The 20,795-nt window shown below is 31.9% G+C and overlaps 2 protein-coding genes across 3 annotated transcripts; both read right to left on the bottom strand.

Moving 5' to 3' along the window:
* Positions 1 to 1,231: 1,231 nt before the first annotated feature.
* LOC108562197 lies at positions 1,232 to 2,967 on the bottom strand. The gene is made up of 2 exons (XM_017920457.1): positions 1,598 to 2,967; positions 1,232 to 1,550 (listed from the first exon to the last, which is right to left on the bottom strand). Exons 1-2 carry the CDS (start codon positions 1,992 to 1,994, stop codon positions 1,270 to 1,272), a joined length of 678 nt encoding a protein of 225 aa, XP_017775946.1. The 5' UTR covers positions 1,995 to 2,967; the 3' UTR covers positions 1,232 to 1,269.
* Positions 2,968 to 3,923: 956 nt separating this feature from the next.
* On the bottom strand, positions 3,924 to 19,457 carry LOC108562196 (tyrosine-protein phosphatase non-receptor type 61F-like). Of its 2 annotated transcripts, XM_017920456.1 has the most exons (7): positions 19,015 to 19,457; positions 8,312 to 8,962; positions 7,065 to 7,226; positions 6,674 to 6,886; positions 6,437 to 6,612; positions 6,244 to 6,369; positions 3,924 to 4,034 (listed from the first exon to the last, which is right to left on the bottom strand). In XM_017920456.1, the coding sequence occupies exons 1-7, from the start codon at positions 19,099 to 19,101 to the stop codon at positions 4,010 to 4,012; spliced, it is 1,440 nt and encodes a 479-aa protein (XP_017775945.1). In that variant the 5' UTR covers positions 19,102 to 19,457; the 3' UTR covers positions 3,924 to 4,009. The 2 variants fall into 2 exon arrangements, with proteins under 2 accessions (XP_017775945.1, XP_017775944.1); XM_017920455.1 differs by lacking the exon at positions 3,924 to 4,034 and having other exon boundaries at positions 5,922 to 6,369.
* Positions 19,458 to 20,795: the final 1,338 nt, after the last annotated feature.

The following is a 20,795-nucleotide window of genomic DNA, read 5'->3' as shown; positions in this document are numbered from 1 at the left end:
AAAGTTGCGAGGGCACGCCACTACACAGCGTCTTTGGTCCCCAGGTCTGGTCTGATCTTAAAAAAACCACTATTGTTTACCTCTTAGCTCGGGATCATCAGTTTAGTTAGCTGACCTTCTACTATAAAATAACATATGTTGGATACAATACAAATTTGTGCAATAGATATAAATGCTTAAAACTATTCATTGCTATATAACAAAAAGGAAGATAGTTTTGTTGTTCCTAGTTTATTTTTATCAAACTATTTGAGTCAAACAAAATATTTCTATTAAGTTGTTCAAGTTTATGAAATTTTTAATTAAATTCTCCCATGAAGGAAATTATATTGCATAAAATTTTAGATAAACTATTTGTTATCGAATTTACTGAAATTTATGTACTAATAATTTAGTTCTCATGAAAATTAATGAAAAGTTTGAAATACATTTAATCCCTAATTATTTTTGCCACCTTTTCGACCACAAAAATTCAAGAATTAAATATCTAAATACACCTATCCCCTTGAACAGTAGATAGGTTCCTGCGAATGTAAAACCCTGTACGTCGAATAATATGCAAAAAAAAAAAACAAAAAATGTTCCTTTTCATAGCCATTATTTCAATATTTATTTTTAATTTATTATTTTTAAGGCCAAAACGTGTAAAAAGAACTTCTGATCCGTTTTTTAATCCGTGTAAAAGCGTAAATATGTAAAGAAACTATCGTGTAAAACGAGGGATAGGTTTATTGCAAGATATTAAGAACTTAATACGAAATATCATCAATATAAAATATGTTGGAAATATGAATCTTTATTTATGATGTATTTTTTTTATGAAATGTTGAATTTTACTAATATTGTGAATTTAAATTTTTTTTCTTAATTATATAATATCAGCCTCCCTTAAAAATATTTATTTGGCATCTTTTCTCCTCCTCTACATTTCATAAAATAGATAAAACTTTAGCAGTCATTTGGAAAATTGCTCACTGTGACTAATATTCGCGCCTACCCTTCGACTAGTCCGCGCCACACAGTTTGGAAAACGCTGGTTTATATAGTTTAGATTATTGAAATTTTCCCATAAAAAAATGTAATACTTACCAATATTGTGAGATTGTTCGCACATTGCTGCCAAGCAATCGATTTCCACAATATCGACGTTTGATAAACTGATCGATAAGTAAAACTATTTAATAATAATAATCTATAATCTATATAAAATGTATTTTGTATAGGAGCGGTGATGGGATGGTGGTGGAGGAGGAGCCGGGATGTCGCTTATCATAATTGAATAACGCCGAAGAGTTTTCCGGGTCCGCAAGCCGGAAGCTGACAGGTCTTCTCCGCCATTTCCGTTTCCGATTCCTCGCAATGCTCGATGCAGTGCCTCCACCTGATCTGCCTGCCCTTCCCGCAAGAAACGCTACATGATGACCAATCCGTCCAATGGCCCCACCTCTGCCGCCTGTTATTATCATCCTTCTTGTTCTTCTTCGCCTTGTTGCTTCTCGTGTTAATCTGCGGTATCAGACCGGCGACGGGCATCGTCGTCGTGACCCGATCTAAATCACAAGCTAACACATCAAACGATCGTTCAAGAACGAGTTACCTTTCAGCTTGACGGCCTTCTTCGGCAGCTTTTCGTCGCGCTTTTCCTTCTCCATGTCGGAGACCTGCTCTAGTAGCTTCGTGAGCAGCAGCTTAATATCGTGGTAGCTCCGCTCGTTCTTGGGCGTGCGTCTCTTTGCCGAGAAAAGCGTGGGCTTCTTCGTCGAAGACGTCGGAGTTATCGACTCGACGATGGACTCGAAATCCTTGGCCTCCTCGCTCTGCATCAGAGCGGTCTTATCCAGACCGACCTTCTTCACTAAACTCAACAGTTTTGCGGCGTCGACGCGCTGAGCGTCCGCACTCTGCGCCTTCATTGGGATCAGATTCTTGCACAGGGAATTTTGTACTAATGGCATCATTATTATTATTATCAAAACGTATAAATTCATTAACATTACATAAATAGATTATGACGGTTGTGGCTAATTTTGATTTTGTCATTTTACATCTGTCAGTTTATTATCATCATTAGCTAATTTGGGCGTTCATCTCTCTTCTGCATTCCTTCCGCTGTTTCGGACAACATTTACACCCTAATCAAGCATAACCTTAGAACTATACGAAACAGTCGATCACGACCGAGCGTTACATCTGCTCTAAACTCTAAAGTTTGGCAGTCTTAAGAATTTTTTTTCTTTATCATCATTTACACGTTAAACTTTATAATTTCAGCAATATTTTGCATATGTCCAATATACAGAAGACCACTTAAAATTACAAGAATGATAAATGAATAAAAAAACTTGCAGTAAACACATATAACTTGACATAATTTGAATACACTAACATGAAACCTCTATGAATAGGTTTGATGCAAAGAAATATTAACTCTTTTATGTAAACTTTGTCTTGCGAATTTAATGGATTAAAAGATTCTCATGTTAAATATTGATATTTTTATTTAAACATAAATTGTGTAATCTATACCCACTAATAAATTAGTTAGATTTCTAAAATCCAGATTAACAAAAAATTTCCTCAGCTTACTTTATTACATGGTCCCCACACAAACAATACGCGTTTCTTTAACTACTGAAAATAAGCTGCTTCAAATTTAAATTAATATTTTTTTTTATTCATTTACCATTCTATTTAAGAAAAGTTCGTATAATTTTTTTTCTCACGTTTTTATACAAGAGACCAAAACCGATTATAACGAAAGTCACAGCCGACCGACATAGTTAAAATACAAACGACAAAGAAAAAGTTGAATAGAATGGACGGTCAATACTAAGAAAGAAACCTCCGAAGTTATATGTAACTACTCTACTACTTATACGCTCCAAGAATCACATTTTCTAAAACGACAACAATGAACCTTACATCAATACGTTTTTCTTTTCTCTCTATATATATATTTACGATGTACTAATTATGAAACAGGGTTTTAATTACGGTATTAATTGAAAAATCCTGCTATTGAAATATTGCAAACATGAAAATCCATTAACACAAAAAAAGTAATTATAAATATATATATATTAACCGTTTAACAGACTGTTCTAATATAGAGCATATGCTAACATTCAAAATCAAATGTTTTGTTTAGTTCCAATTAGTAAAGAGAGCGATTATTGCACTTTAGATCCTAATCAAGTTCGTAGATGATATAGAAATATGAAAGAAACATTAAGAAAGTGTGTATAAACATCAGATCGAAAAGTGGTATCTCCTTTATATAAAAATTACAAATGTATCAGACGCCATGCAAAACGTTCCGTATATGTATGTATATAGATATAATATTAATTGTAAAATGCTCTAAATATCTCACTCCATATAAAAATTGTATATAATATAATATATGTATGCATCGAAGCATTGTACAAAGTGGAACTTGGAAGTACGTATTTTGGTCTCAACGTTTAAATTGCGTTACGTAAATATTAAATCTCAACAAGTTAGTTAAATATCTACTAATGAGTTAGTCAGTAATTGAAATACACTCTACAGATTACTTAATTTTAGAAGTTTTTCTGCTTCCTTGTCGCTCAACAAAATCAATCAATGCAAAACAAAAAAAAAGTAGTTAAGAGAGGCACTTCCCAATTTCACATTGCCCAATGGAACTACTCACGTCCTAAATTGCAATTATATATTGTTGTTTTTGTTCAAATAAACATTTCCTGCCGCACCTTTACTTACGAGACAAAGAAATGGTTCGTCGCAGATTAACACGATCGTCGCTGAACGCAAAACAGAGCAATTAATTAATAAAGATAATAAAAACAAAACATACGTAAACATACCCAAAAAATAAAACTAAATGTAAGAGAAAAAAAAAATATAAACAATACAGTTACTAGCGTTTGACTAGTTTTTGTAACAAATTTTAAAACGTAAGGCCGTAAAACTTATCTTCGACTAATCTAAAGGTATCGTCCAGACTCCTCCAAAAAAAATTCGTGTGTCAGTCCGGCAGCGTTGTCTTTGGCCTGAAATAGAAAAATCTACCATATATAAAACGATTTGTTATATTCTCAATGTAACATAGTTTATTGGATTTCTCAATCAATAATAAATTCATAAAAGATTACGAAATATATTCATCATTATTATTATTTCTCTTTTTATTTTTGTTTGTCTTGTTAAATTTATTTATTAGTTTGTTTCATTTTTTTTTATCTTTGTTTGTTGCTTATTTCTTATCTCACTCGCCTCTCTTTCAAATTAATTCCATTTTCATATATTATATATATATTTTTTTTTATAGTTAAATAATCACAATGAAGAAGAAAGGAAATGTTGGATGAAAATCGACATCACTACTATTCTCGCCTCGTTGAAACAATTATATCATTAAGTTACACCGATTGTCGTACACTGATCTAAGAGTGTTGCCATACTCAATATAGTCTCTAAGACGACAACAACAAATGTATATATTTATAATAGAAATAATAATCATTAGTTTATAGTAGTATAGTATTGTCCATATAAATTAAGACATGCCTGCAGTTTTCGTTCCGTAAGTCAATCTCATCAGTATCGCTCTTAGGCACTTTTCGAAGGAATGTAAAAATCGAGTGTAGAAAAAAGAAACGCAGTTACTCTCCGAACAGAAACAAGAAAGAACTAATCATCGTAAGTAGCTAGATAGGAAACAGAAAGTCTGCTTGATTAGTATAAAAATTTTGTGCTTCTGTCGAGTATCAAAAATCTTACTGTATATCCTATAAAAAACCCTGCGAAGTAAACTTCCTCATCTCATATATATATATATATTTTTTAGTACTTTCGTCATACTCATTTAATCCTAGTAATGTGTATATTTATATTAATCACTTATGTAAGATTGTGCCCCGCTAAAGACACCACTAAAACCTCTCGACACAATGCTTGCCACCTTCTTCTGCAAATCAAGATTTCAAATCATATATTACTCACAATTTGCTGAAAAAAAAAATCAAAAAATAATATATATATATATATTCAACTCTTCCAAAATTTGTTAATCTACTTCAATATCTTTTATAAAAAATATAATCATTTCTTAAGCCAGAACGAAACGGTGGCAAATAAACATGATGAAGGAATCAGAAAAGATGGCAAGCAATTGTAGATCAGTCTTTTTCCATAATAAACTTTTTCGTTAATAAAAAAAAACTAAAAACAATTTTCAACTTGTTGCAGATCTCTACAAAAAAAATGCGTATACCTATATATATATATTTTTTACCCTTAATCTTCAGTATTGCATGCGAAGTATTGCTTTTTTATTTAGTAGTATCGAAATAATAATGAAAGATAAAATTAACTGCCTTCTTTTTGATAGCATAAGCTTAAGAAACATTTCCAATTTTTTTTTACTGATATGTCGTCTCTCGAAATGATCGCTTTGACACAAATGTTTTGGCCTCACCTTTCGTTTTAATTTTTCTTACCGAATTTTTCGCTTTCGATCCATCACTTTTTTTAAAATTTTAATTTATATCATCATCGTCATCATTTAATTTCAATTCGCGGACCGAAGAAACTAGTGATAAATGAACAAAATAGGTTATTGTTATAGATTTTCTTTTTCATTCTTATTTTTTTTTGTTATAAATTTCAATAAAATATATACTCATATATAATAATAATAATAAACTAATAAATATCTACACGTAAACTTTGTGGCAACATTTAAATAATCTATATTAATTCATTCTTGTGCTACCAAAAACAACGGTGAATAATATTTCATAATAATAATAATAGTAGTAGTAATAAAATATATCTCTCGTTAAATCCGAAATTTGTTCTCTTAGATGAAAAATAGAAGAAGAAAAACAAAAATAATAATAATACATCTGCAACAATTTCTCAGTTTTTTTTTTGTACTTGACTCTTCCGAACATTAAACATAACATAATTTGAACAAATAATAATAATAATATTGTTTGTAAATTTCGTAGATTAACGCAAGTGTTTTTACGTCTATGTCATAGCTGTGATTAAACTGAAGCTAGTCGAGATAATGAACGGTTATTTGAATAGCAGTCCTTCCCCCTTGTGTACTGTCTTTCTTTTGTTTCTATATATAAATACGTATAAAATAATAATAATAATAATAAAATGAATCAAGCTTTGAAGTATAGATATGCGATGAGGCCGCCTGTTAAGGCGAGAGCCCCGGTTACAACGAATGGTTTGTAAAGAGACCTCTTCAACTGCGTCCATTGTTCGTTAGCTTGCTGGCGCCTCTTCATGTCCCGCACTTGATCCGAAAGCTTAGTTTTGCGCTCTATCCGGTTCCTTTGTCGTAGCTCGGCCGAAGGCGACGCACATCTTAACAGAGAAACACAAAACAAGAAACAATTAGAATCCACCTTCTGGATTATGCAAAGTGAAATACCTATTATTAATAATTGTATCACAAACAGCGTCCTCTTCCTCCTCCACATCTTCATCGTCCTCCTGTTTCTTATCAAGTTCAGTCTCATCTTCTACCTCATCCACACTGCTGGTATCGTCGTCCTCGTCCTCCTCATCTTCCCCAGGAACAGTGGGCAACGGACCGCTCGGGCAACTCTGAAAAGTTACGATTTAGGAACGAGCACAGGAAAAGAAGGTCCACAACGATTAAGTATACCTCCTTCTCACTATCGCTCTCCGGGTAGCTGAAGTCGCTGAGCGACGTGCTGTTGGGTATGTTGGGAAGAGGTCTATCGATGGGCGGTCCGCAATTCCTGTTTAAACTGTCCATGCGTGGCGGCGGCAAAGGCGGTGGTTCCTCCTCATCGGAACTGTGAGCTTCCACCACCTCCTCGATATTGTTACTCACGATCAGATCGGAATTGCAATTCTGCAAGAAACAATCTCATCATTGGCCCAACGACATACGGATGCACATTGCAAATTATAGGATGGAGGGATGGACTTACGGTATTAGGATTTGCGAGGTTTAGAACGTGAAGGTTTAGGTTTATTCCTCTGGAATAATAAATTGCTGACTCTAGGGAAAACTGGACGTTCGTACTCACCTCTTTATCTTCGCACGGCTCGGATAGCTTCTTAGCACCCTCGATAATAGCTTGATACGAAAATCGCAATTGTTCGATCGTTTGTATCAATCCCATCCTGTAATGGCGCAGCTCCAAAAGGATCTCCTTGATGTCGACTGCATTTTGACCGTACGACTCAATCTAACAAAAACCAATATAGATTATTATTTAGTTGAATAAATATTTACAGTTATCCTAATTAATACTATATTTTATATCAGTATATATTTTAACAAAAACTAAAAACAAGTTTAAATGGTTTTAAATCTTAAGGATTTGTCAGTGGATAAACATAACTAGTATAACTTCGGGAAAACCGCGCCTTGGACACAATACAGCTTTCAGTCTGTCTGTAATTGAAATATAGTGTTTGAACCGTGTGTGGTATTGATCTAGTTGAAACACGTTCCTTTATATTTCATGTAGACCCTTTTTCACTTTTGTATCCAAAAATAATAATTATTTCATAGAATATCAAATGTATATGTCAATAGTTAAATAAGATCAGAGAGTCGAACCGAAATTAATTTCATTCCGATTTACGGTTCGTATCTTTCCAGATACGGTTTCGGTTCGTCTAAAAATTTCAGTTCAGTTCCGGTTGAAATTATAATTTAAAATCGAATCCAATATAAAATTTGAATTTAATTCTATTTACCAAATTCCCTTACTATTGTTTTCAAACTATTGAAAATACAAAAAAAATAAAAATTAATTAGTGACTAGTTCAACACATGCACTTTGTAATATTTCTTCAGTCATGTTCACAGTCATGATCCTTTTTAATTACTTTCATTTGAGTTTGTTCTAATGTTGCCCTTTCTTCTCCAATTGATGGTTTTGTTTATTTGAAAAAGAATTCAAAGATACTTCATCAATGTCTCTTGTACATTATTTGTTTATACACTCTATTCACAATAGACCGACCAACACAATGTCGAAAAATATTTTTTTTTTCGTTTGACCATATAAATACACCAAAACATAAACACTAAAAAAAATTAACCGAAATTAACCGTAATAAAATTTCCGGTTTCGGTTTTTCAATTAAGCAAGTTACAAATTTTGGTTAATTACGGTTTACGGTCTGGTTCCGGTTCGACTCTCTGAATAAGATTAAGTAAACAAGTTAATAGAAAAAGGTTCAGATTAAAAATTAATAATAAATGCTTTACCACTTGATTTAACATTAAAAAAAGTAGATAGTTAAAAAGGTTTATAATTACCAAGACTAAACAGGAATCGACGAGGCAGAACGTGCCGGATCTTCCGATGCCGGCTGAACAGTGGACTATCGCCGGTCCAACGTCCTCTTCCAACGCTCCAGCATCACGTACCTTCTTCAGAAATTCGAGGAAGGCCGTGGGCGAGCTTGGCACTCCGAAATCTGGCCAGGTTGTGTAATGGAACTGGATGATCTGCCTGGACTCTCCGCTCTCTGTATCAGTCAGCTTAAGCGTTCTAGTCAGATAGTAAGAGTAGTCGTGGTACTCGACGTACTCCAGCGTGAGTCCTACATTCTCCATGACCATTGCATGTTCGCTACCAGTTTTCGAAGGCCAGTATTGGTGGCACTTCTCCTGCTTCTTCTCGATCAGTTTGTTAAGCATCAGTACGGCCTTGCTGCCCTGCTCCCACACCATCAGCCAGAAATGGTTCACCGTATTGCAGAGCGGACCCTGCGTAAGGATGTAACGACGTTTCGCCTTCTTCACGCAGATCAGGTTGGCGTTTATGTAGTCAGTCGAACCCTTCTTGAGGACGATCCGACTGTGATCGTACGGGCTCACATCGCGGTACCTGTTCAGAGGTTTGTTCTGCGGCTTCACCGATTCCAGCTGCGTGTAATTATTGCTTACGCTCTTCGCGCGAATTTTCTAAAACATAACAAACAAAACAAAATATAAACAAATTGATAAAACAACATGCTCTGGATAATAGGATCGATGCGATGAACGAGAGATTACACATACGCTTTGTTGTGAGTGTGTATATCTTGTTGAAAACAATTGTTATTAATTAATCCTGGGGAGAGATAGTAGATTGAACCTCACAAATGGGGAGATGACGCAGCGCGGCCTGAATTCGCTTCATTCAATAAATTCGACTGCGAGGCTCTTTTTTTTTTGGAATGGTGACGGGAAAGCGATGAAGAAATCATCCAGTTTCTTTCATGTAACGCAGCGCTCGTTAACAATGCACATACAAATATATACAAGCACACACATAGGAACACGAGCCCACGCAACAATAATACAATTAATTATAATTGCGGCGAATTCCCGAAGCCTTGCTCTTTTCCAACTGCCAAGTGATACAGTAATTAAATATGTGAGAAATGATAATTTACTGGTATTATAATTGATCGCGATTACAATACACGATTCTTTCGTTTCCTACCATTGCACACACACTCTACACGGCTCGTTCCTCTCTCATCAAAGAGGTAAGGCTAATTGAATTTTCGAGCTTCGTTTAATAATAGGCATTAAATCCAAGTGCAGAAGCTATAAATCAATAATCCCGGACGATATATTTATCCGGCCTACTAAGAATAGTAACCAGACACCATTCACTCTTTTCCATTCAAGTGCTCCCCGATTCCTATCTGCATAAATATTGAATGCAAATGATTGAACAGTTTTCTTCGGAGCTACGGCCCCGTGAAAAGCGGCCTTGTTTGAAACGCACGGATTTTGACTATAATTAAAAATAAATAAGTTCGCCCGAGGCCATGCATTGTCGGCCACATGGAAAAGCTTCCGAGTTTCCATGCGCACAATGTTATCATTAAATGAAACTCGCTTCATTGCTGAACGATTAGAAAGTACCATAATGCTAGACTTGGTGAACACAACACAAAAAAAAGAAAGTTGCAAGCAACAATAAAAAAAAAACTGTAATAATATATGGCAGATATCATTCTTCCAAGGGAAGGTTTCGTCCACGTTTCTCTGAACGCGGAAAATATATTTATTACTATGCAATATTGTAATTATATTAGAAGGACGAAGGTTGAATACTATAATCTGGTTCCGGCGTGAGTGGCTGCTGCATAGCAAATCGAATCAATTATCATAACTTATATTTTTATCCTCGAAGGACCTGCAAATCATGTTTCCTAAAAACAGTGATTTTTCCTTCTATTCCAGCAAATCGTTTCTAGTTATTGTTAAAACGATTCCAATTCTAATCAGTTCAGAATCTAAAACAGCACCTAACCACTTCTAGTCACGATCGAATCGCTATCATTCAAACCATCATTTATTATATAATAACATCAGTTATTGATCCCTACTTAATAATACAAAATCATTATTCTCGAAAAGTTTCCTCGTAATTATTTAAAATATTCATAATATCAAACAAGAAAATGGATTAATTGATTTATATTTTCTATTATTATCACAGACATTTTTAACTATGTTATTTTTATATATGTGATTTTTAAAAACCTATATAAAATGCTTCATAATTACATTTCAATGTCACCGTTTTCTGTGGAAACAACAATTTATCACAATATAGGTATTTCCAATAAATGTATTCATATATTTATAAATATATAATTATTTTCGTCTATTAACAAAAATTAACCCAAAGTTAATTGAATAGTGGAACGTAGCTTGGTAACATTGAATAATAACATATAACTAAAAGTGTTTCCATGACAATAAATAAGTATTGTTTCGATTTCCAATATTTTCAACTATCATCAAAATTAAAGCTAAATATTAGTAAAAAAATGAGTAATCAAAAACTGAGGTCAAATTTCTTAACATACGTTTATGCGAATTCTCTGTAATTATAGTTTTCAAAAAAATCTCATGGTATTATCGTAATGAATCAAGTATTGTTTATATTCAAATACATGAGTCAAAGCCCCCTGCGACTGCATTACCAAACGGTTGTAATTTTATAACTACGCATCTATTAGAATACATAATAGAATAATAATGTGAAGATGCGTTGGGTCAATTAGGTCTTTCAGCCGCATTAAAACGAATATTATTCTGAATTAATTTACTGTAAATTACATAATAAATTAGGATTAATTAAACGATGGCTGTAAACGCGATCCGTGCTGAATTATACAAGCACTTGTAAATGACAGAGAGATTATAATCAAGTCCATTGATGATATATACAAAACTACAGACGTAATGAATGTAAATCGATGAATAATCTGGCGGACCTCTCGAAATAGTGACACCATCGTGAAGTGAATGGATGTAAAATGTACGTGGTTCAGGTCTATGCGTGTCTATATTCTGTTTTTTTTTTTGTGTTTTCACGTGTAAAAAGTAAAGTAAACGTTACATTGAATAGATAAAAATAAATGTGATGCAATGCGAGGCGAGTGAAGCGTGGTGATACAGATTCGAATGCGAATCGCGTGCAAACCTTTATTCAAATAGAGCCGTTTATCGTAATTAGAGTGAAATTATGAAAAACAATATGAACTGGTTGTAAACGATAAACGTAAAAACATTCTGCCAGAGAAAATAAATTTCGACAAATCCGTTGGGAAACAACTATGAATGAAAACGCACAGCAACAACGAATTAAAATATTGTTTTTTTCGTAACAATTTGTTTAGTTAGCACGTTGACTGCCATGTGCATCCGACAACCTAATTAAACTGCGGATATTTTCGTCGAGCTTCGTTCATCGTTAATTAACTAATTAATCATACGGAGGTGTTGGGGAGATCACTCACCGAGGGAGAATGTTAAATGAAACTTCCACAGCAGATCAACGTCTGCAAAATGAAAGGAGTGCTGTTGCTGAGTTTAGTAAGGCTGAAGATACAGGAGAAGAAGAAAAATAGAGATTTTTATCGACATCGCAAAACCATAATTCACGCGTTACATAAAAGTTAATTTTACGATAACATAAAATGTCGAAACGAAACGACACGAACGTCCAGATTTTATGGCGAATCGATAAAATGCATTCTTATTAAATTTCAACTCTTCGCTTTCCTTTTTTTTTGTCCTCCGACGATAATTTGATCATCAATCAACGCTGAAACGACGCAACCTAGTTTTAATTGAAAATCCGAACCCGAAGTTATCTACTTTAATAATTAATTAAGAGTTATCCATAAGTTGGGAAAAAAAAACTTTCAAACTCAATACAGTGGATACTCGCAGAACGAGCATTTCGCTTAACGAGAAAAATAAATTGTAAGAAAAATGTAATTAAATTTTATAGAAATAATTTGTGTAAATGAAACATACGTTTTAAACGATTAAAATGAATGAGTTCATAGCGATAATCAAATAGAATATTTTTTCTAATTCTGTTTGATTATCGCGCACTAAAACCATCTGGAAATACCAAGTCACTATATTTAATTCTACTACAATCTTATTTATCAAATTATTTTTAGTCCTTAGATAATCACTATAATTGTTAAGGAAATTCCAAAGTTACATTACTATAACTTATTGTTAGTTTATTTTTGATAATTCATTCAAAATTTGTCATTCTTTAGATTCAAACAAACATTGAATAATCTCAATTTAAAAAAAAATCTGCCAGAAATAATAAACACATTTTGGTGGAATTCTGTCCAATAAAACTAAAACTACGAATTATTAAATTGTAATGCATGAATACTAAAAAAAAGTGATTATTGTTAATATATGAAATTGATTCGTGGTAATTTGAGTAGCGATGTGTCACATTACACCTGATTCTGCATATGTAAACGGGTATCATTCATTATTTTGGACGTTACGTGCAATTCTAGAAACGAGGAGAAAAATAATTATACAGTAGAACCTCGCTTAACGAGCACCTCGCAATGTGTAGTTTTGAATATGTTTCACTATACGGGTAAAAATTCGGAAATTTAAAATATTTAAATTTATTGATATGTTTTTCATTGTGTTTGAATTGTCGTGAATTATTCGAAATTTAAACAAGAAAAATTTTTCCATTAAAAAATATGTATCCATAAGAAAAGTTTATGAGTAAACGAGTTCTCACTTTACGAAACGGAGATGGAAATTTATTCGTAACGTTGGAAACTACCTGTATTATATTATATACATAAAAACACATATAGATAATCAATAATTATTTGAATCGAGTTCTACGTAAATTATTATCCAGTTTCAGTTGTAAATAATTCAAATTCAATTACTTAGCCTTGTAAATAAAGCAAATTCAATATAGTAAACGTTCGTTGTTGTTTTTTTTTGTAGAAACAAAACGTATTGATTGCGTTTTCGTGCATTTCGCGCCGCAGTTTGCTCACTCGATTAATATTATGCATACTTTAGTGGCACATCACTCGATAAACATGCGGCGCGTCGCGGATTTGAATAAAAAATAATAATGATGCATTTACTTTTTTTTTTGAAATGAATTAATAATGCCGATGCGTTGAATCGTTCATCCACAATTTTAACATATTCAAACAATAAATCTTTAGAGCATTGCGGCATTTACATCATAAACATTTATCGTTTCTATGCATGTGCACTTTCACTGAAGTACTCATTTTATTTTTTAATTTTATTATAAATATTTACAAATAGCTGCAGATGAAATACAAAACAAAGCTACGTTTGTCGGTTTCTCATAAACCTTCAATACTTACAATCAGTTTGTTTTATTGCTGATAAATCTATATATTTATTTATTAAACAAATGACTCATACGATTCGTTCATTCATCAGTTCAGTGCAAATTTCCAAAGTTTGTAAACACGGACGATACAACAAATCCATCAATCAAATTGTCGTTACTACAGCATATATATATTTACCAAATCTAATATAATCTTCTTTCACTTTCAGATATGAAAGTGAAAGAGTAGATTTCCTCAAAACTGAAAACTAAACATTAACATATTTTTACTTAATTACTGTTTACAATAAAAACTCAAAACCATAAATATTTGGTCACCATTGTAATCCAATATTCTCTAATTGATTTTCTAAGAAAAAAAGACAATTTAATTTAAATTGAGAAAACTAACATTTCTCCGAAAAGTAATGAATTATTATACTTCAATTAGTTTAAAATATACGTATTATTAATAAAACACAATATATTTCTGTCTAAAACTAATTATTATTAAGATGTCTAAGTTTCTAAATTTAAAATTTAATTTTCTTCAACAATTAATATTAAATATTTCCAACCAAAATAAGACAAATCAATAAAATTACGTAATATTTGTTTCCATTATTAGTTTACTTTTTCTGTCTTTTAAAAAAATAACTTGCAAACAACATGAAATATCTCGGAATGCATTATACTTTAGTTTCGAATCTCCTTAATTGAGCCGACCTTCAAAATCCTTACGTTTAGCGAATATGTTATAAATTTATTATAAAAGGAAAAAATATATAGATTTTTTTTATAAAATATTCAGTTTTATTTGAAATAATAAAAGCATTAAAATGCTTTCATTTGGAAAAAAATAAAAAAGGTTTTGTAGTATATATGTCACGATAAAAGTACACAATCGGTAAATGTATACATTTCCCGATAAATGTATACGTTTACCGATCTTGTAGGTAAATGTAAGTATAAGACTGACAGCAGCGTCATATATCTACTTCCACCGGTAAATGTTTACATCTACCTACGTATATCGGGAAATTAAATTCATCATACATCATTGTTAAAACTTGTGTACACATATTATGCGTATTTATGAATATGTTTCACTATACGAGTAAAAATCCGAAAATTTTGGAACGGATTAAACTCGTTAAGCAAGGTTCCACTGTATTTTATTTACCTATATGAACATTTACCGATGTCGTTGGTTAATGTGTACATTTTCCGGAAATAGTGGGTAAATGTGAGTTAAACTTACATTTACCGACATTGAATCAAAAATAAATACACTTTTAAGCAGAAATCTTACTGTATACTTATAAATTTGCATATTCATTGTAGATATTTGGAACAAAACATGGACGACTTCCAGAAATATTGCATTCATCGGTATTATTTTAATGAACAGGTAACAAGTAACAAGGAATTTCCATTTCAATGTAATATAAATTAATTACATTTAATCAGAGAATTTATAAACTTTTTAGTGTTATTGAAAAAGGCGTCTGCACTATATTTACATATAAGAATTACCATATTAATTAAGATAAGTGTTTTGTACATAATTTTCAATAAGATAAATATAGAAAACGAACTCGCTATACAAGTTTATTTCCATATAAGAAATAATATGTTCAAAAAGTCAAAACAGTTTTATTATTTCTGTAATACTTTTTTATTGCTTATTCAGTGCACATAACGCAGCCAAGGGATTATTCCACTTGAAAGACAGTTTAGTAATTGGATTTTTTTTTGGTTTGCAGGCGTTGAAAATCCTTCTTTTTTTTTCAGTAAGACACTTAAAACATTTCAGTAAGTGGATGTAAATTTAAAAATAAAAATTGTTCATTAACACAAACACTTGTAATATGATTTTGTAACACTTAGATTAATTTAAAAAAAAGAAACAACTATAAAACTATATATATTAAAATCTCATCAGTTCTTATGTGTAAATTTGGCCCTAAAATTACTTTGAGACATGTTTCTTAAAGACGATTTTAATGAAACAAGAAAAAAGATTAATTAAAAAGATGATTAAAAAAAAGTATTTATATCATATTTGTTTACAGGTGCAATATTTGCAGAACACTCAATGCAAATCTAAGAATGCGGAATTTCCTAAATCGATTTTGATAAGAATATATCACCAAAAACAAAATTAGATCCCAATCAAAATGTTACAACTTTCCTTGATTTCTTTATAAAATAAACGTTTAGAATAATGATCTAAGAACATGAGGCATTATTATAGATAATTGAAATTTTATTGCGAAAATCTAGTTTTATTATTTTTTTTCTAATACATTTAATAAGTACAATCGTAAAATACAGATTATATTAGATTATAAATTGATATAAATATCATTATGATTATATCCTCAGAATACTGCGTATTAGAAATTCCCATCGTCTATCATTTTGGAAATTATGAAAAAAAACGTGATGAAGCATGTTCAAGAAATTCAACAAAGAATTACATCAATACATTAGATCAGCGTTTCTCAAACTTTTTGCCCCGCGCAACCTAACATATTTGTTCATAATTAGGACTCAATTTGACACTTTGACGTAAGGTGATCAGCTATCAGGTGACAGCTTAAACTCATAGGTTGAGAATCGCTGTTTTAGTTAATGCAACTTCGGATTATTAGTTTAACTAAATTACATATTTCAATCCTTACAGTTAGGATTAAATTATTGAAAAAAAAAATCTCTAAATGCATTAAGAGCTGAGCATAGTAATCCTTGAAGACATACAAAATGCAAACATGTAGTAAAGACCAATAACCTTCCTTCACCGGAAAACAAGCAATTCGTATTATATTATTGTCTGTGTTTGTAAAGCTATGTTTCTCAAAATCGCAAGAAAATTATTAAACGAATTTCCGGGAACTAATTGAATTTATATAAGACATATGTTCAGTGATCGATAACAAAGAAATTCCACAAATTATGATTAATACTATTATTGCTTTCTTCCACTGAACGTGAATCAATATGTGAAGACAAAAGTTGTTAAATCAAAAACCAACTACTAAACAGCTTCAATGTAGTATTTGTAAAACTTCTATTTATATTATAAAGCAGATTCATAGGAAATTGCTAAATCGCAATAACACGTACATATGTATAAACGTTTAATCAATTCTATGAATGTAATAATAAATATTGCAGGAATTTTCGTGTTTCCTTGTACAAAAACAATAAAAAAATGTATCCTTTTCGGAATAGATTGATACATTTCTGTTACTGACAGTTGATAAATCATTTGTCATTTCCAAACTGGGAACGACTTCAAGGCTGAACTTGTAAAGTGATGATTGAAGTATTGTAATTGCGGAATCGATTGCAAAAGCACTTGTCCAGGTAATGTGTATTGGCAGTTAATTAATGTCATGAATGGATATAATGAACATGCAGGAATGTATTTTTTTTTGTATTTTCTTTTCGATGATTAACACATGGTAATTATACAATTAAGTTTTATCTATAAACAGTATTAAATGTATTTGAAAAACTAATCATAAATATACATATTTCGAGAACGCACAGTTCAGGGAATTGGTAATAAATTGGAAATTTTCCAAATCAAATGCAACAAAAAATAATGAAAATTATATTAGAATTATATAGAAAAATACTGTATTTTGGAAATGAACAGTTTAATTTGCACGTATAACTATATAAATATATTTAACGATCGATTAATTTAATTCCACAAATTATGATTTATACTATTTCTCTCTTAGAAACGAAACGTGGGATGGCATGAATCAGTCAGCAGAAGATTAATGTCACTTGATAAATCGATGGACATTGTCAAGAACCAAACTCGGATTGGCTTCAAGGCAGTATTTGTAAAAGTAGTACTCTGAATTGATTACGTTATTTATAATACAGTTTCAGAGAAACCCACTCAATTGCAATAAAACTGTTCAGGTAATGTGCATTAACAGTTAATGAATGCTATAAATATAATGACATCCAGATACATAAATGAATGCATGCAGGAATGTGTCTTTTCGTTTCATTGCAAATGAATCTATATAAATGTTAATTGTTAAAAAGTAATAAAGATATTAAAAAAGGACATACCAAACTTGGTCCACACCAATTTACAAGAAGATATATTTAACTAATGTGTTCTGAGAGATATAAATAAATAAAGAAATAAGCCTTATTAATTACAAATAAATCAATACAAATGTTATTTTTTGTACTTAAAAAATAATGAAGATATTTGTAAATAAATCTAATTGGATACAAAACATGGATGAAATTGAAAAAACTATTGTGTTTTTAATTCAACTACCTGAATAGTTGTGCAAACTCACTCAATTGCAAGAATAACTATTCAGGTAAAGTGTATTAACAGTTAATGAATGTCATGAATATGATATGTAGATATAGAAATGAGTATGCAGGAATGTGAATATTTCCTGGCAAAGAAATGTACAAACATTAATGAGTATTTTTACTCTATAACAAGTGGTGGAGAGAGAAATTTATTATTATATTTGTGAATAAAGCACCAAACCCTAGTTTCAATTGTGTGAAGCACTTATAAAAGTGGTATTGTTATGTGACTTGGATTATTCATAGTGTAAATTCAGAGAAACCCACTCAAAAACATTGATGAATGCCATGGATATAATGATATCCAGATGCATAAATGAGTATAGTGATGTGCAAATGTTTCTTACAAAATAAATATATTTTTGCTTAACTTGAATTTTATTATGACTGTAATTGTTGTATTGTGTTGATTTGCTTATTCATAGTACAATTTTAGAAAAACCCACTCAATTTCAATGCAACTGTTCAGGTAATGTGAATAAACATTTAATGAATGCTATGAATGTATTCAGATTCTGAAATGTGTTTTTTTGTGAAATATATAAAGTTTTTTTTTTATTCTTTAATGAGTTGGGTTAAGGAAGATTTGTGAATAAGATTCCAAATTGTGTTGATTGGATTATTCATTTCAGGGATGCCCACTCAATGGGCTGTCCAGGTAATGTGTATTAACTGTTAATGAATACCATTATCATAATGATATCCTGATAGGTAAATGGAATGGAATGTACGTGTTGTTTTTTGCTGGCAAAAGAATATATAAACATGAACGTTGTTTTTTTCTGCTCTTTTGAGTAAAGTGTTGAAGAGGAAGATGGAGAGAAAAAGAATTGAAAAGACGGTGGTAATGCAGCGAGGGAGATGAGATGATCGGGATGCGGGTGCATGCGAGAGGGACAACCTCTCATGTGACATTTCCCGAAACGAGAGTGAATCAGGGGATCTGAATGCAGCAGGGAGGAAGGAAATCGGGTGTCTGTCTCACCTGGTAAAGTAGAGGCCATCCCAGGTTCCTGTTCAACTCCAGATATTCGGTCTCGATGTTGTTGCTTGTGCTGCCGTTGTTCGTCATTTTAGCGTTGTCTCGGGGCTCCCTGTCTCCTGTCTCCGATCTCACTTCTTCTTCTATAGCTTCTTCCTTCGCCGCTCTCTCAGTCTCAGTCCGAACAGTGAACACTCGAAAAAGGCATATATACGTGTATAAAAAATAAATAATCCTACGCCGATCGGTCGCCGGATCGCCACTCTAACGCATTCGATTTCATTCACTTTCTACTCGATCCGAGAGCTTATCATCAACACAACCTCTCTCTGCAACCATAAATGCCACTTGCGCGAGCTGTGTACGTTAGCACGCCATCTTTGGAAAGAGATGCGTCGATCGCGCTCTGCACGCTACCGAGCGAGACGACACCACACTCAATTATGCTACAGCCAATGTAAACACACGCCACCTGCAATGAGAAATTGGTAACTCTTCGGCTCGTTGAATAACGTACGTACGTTGGGTGTACGGTCGTGCGGACGTGTACGTAAATCGACGAGCGGCGAAGAGCGCATTGAACTTGCGCGTGCTTTCAATTTTTCGAAAACAACGCTTTGCGCGTATTTTCGCATTTCTAAAGAAAGAAAGGAAACTCGTGTACCTGCTGCACATGCAACACTCTTCTCCTGCTCCAGACGCGCACTTCAAATCAATATCCGCTCCCCTATAATTAGCTTCAAAACAAAAACCCACTTTCGACAGCTGCAGCTGCCCTTCTTCATACACATTCACATCAACACGATGAATTTATTTCAAACAAAATTAATTAACTGCCGCCTATTATGCAACCCCGATGACATCTAAAGCCTACTACTTTGTTTAAATTTAAAAAATTATATTTCACAGTTGAAATCTTCAAGATTTGATTTAATTTATAATGTTTTTAATAAGTTTTGTTAAATTATAAGAAAATAAGTGTGATATTGGAACAGCAATTTAAATGATCATCAAAGAATTAAGAATACAGAAAATTTACTCTTCCCAATAGATTACAATCAGATGTATATGATCTATATAATTGACTTGAAAAAGAGTATATTGGAGCTGAAACTTGTATTCGATTCTTTAAAACTGTATTGACAAACAACTGCAGAAAACTGTATAAATAAATGAAAAAAAAAAACTATTTTTCTACAATGAATTAATATATAAAGATGATAACTAACTTATATAAATTATATAATTTGTCTTTACTAAATATAAACAAACATTTGTTGTTGTTGTAAAACGACAATTATCAGTATTATTTCGGTAATGCTAAAGCAAGGATAATTGAAAAACTTGTATCTATTTGCTTTAACAACTTTATATCTATGTATTAATATATAAAAACACATTGTTAATCATTTCAAAAGGTAATCTGTAATTTGTTATTGTTTGCCTTGTAAAATTATTTTGTAATATTTCAACATAATCAGTATTATCTTGACATTCGACAAGTTTAAATAACGATTCTGCAACTGAAAGACCTTGTTTACAGCTTATTTTGGATTGATTCTGAAGCATGTAGAGCTGACTTCGTCAATATAAGTACAACTTGGTCCTGACGTCGGTTCTTGTAATACGCTTTGGATTATAACATCTTTAAATAATTTTTCATATATTTGTTCATCTTTGTCAAATGTTTACAATTAATTAATTGTTAAATAAATCTTTGTTAAATAAATAAATGAACGACCTACATTTAGATGTGAGATTGGACATCAAAAAGTATTTAACTT

Source organism: Nicrophorus vespilloides, unplaced genomic scaffold (assembly GCF_001412225.1).
Source record: "Nicrophorus vespilloides isolate i.1.1-1 unplaced genomic scaffold, Nicve_v1.0, whole genome shotgun sequence".
Taxonomy (NCBI): Eukaryota; Metazoa; Arthropoda; class Insecta; order Coleoptera; family Silphidae; genus Nicrophorus; species Nicrophorus vespilloides.
The sequence above is the reverse complement of the archived record's forward strand: the minus strand, read 5'-3'. Positions and strand labels throughout refer to the sequence as shown.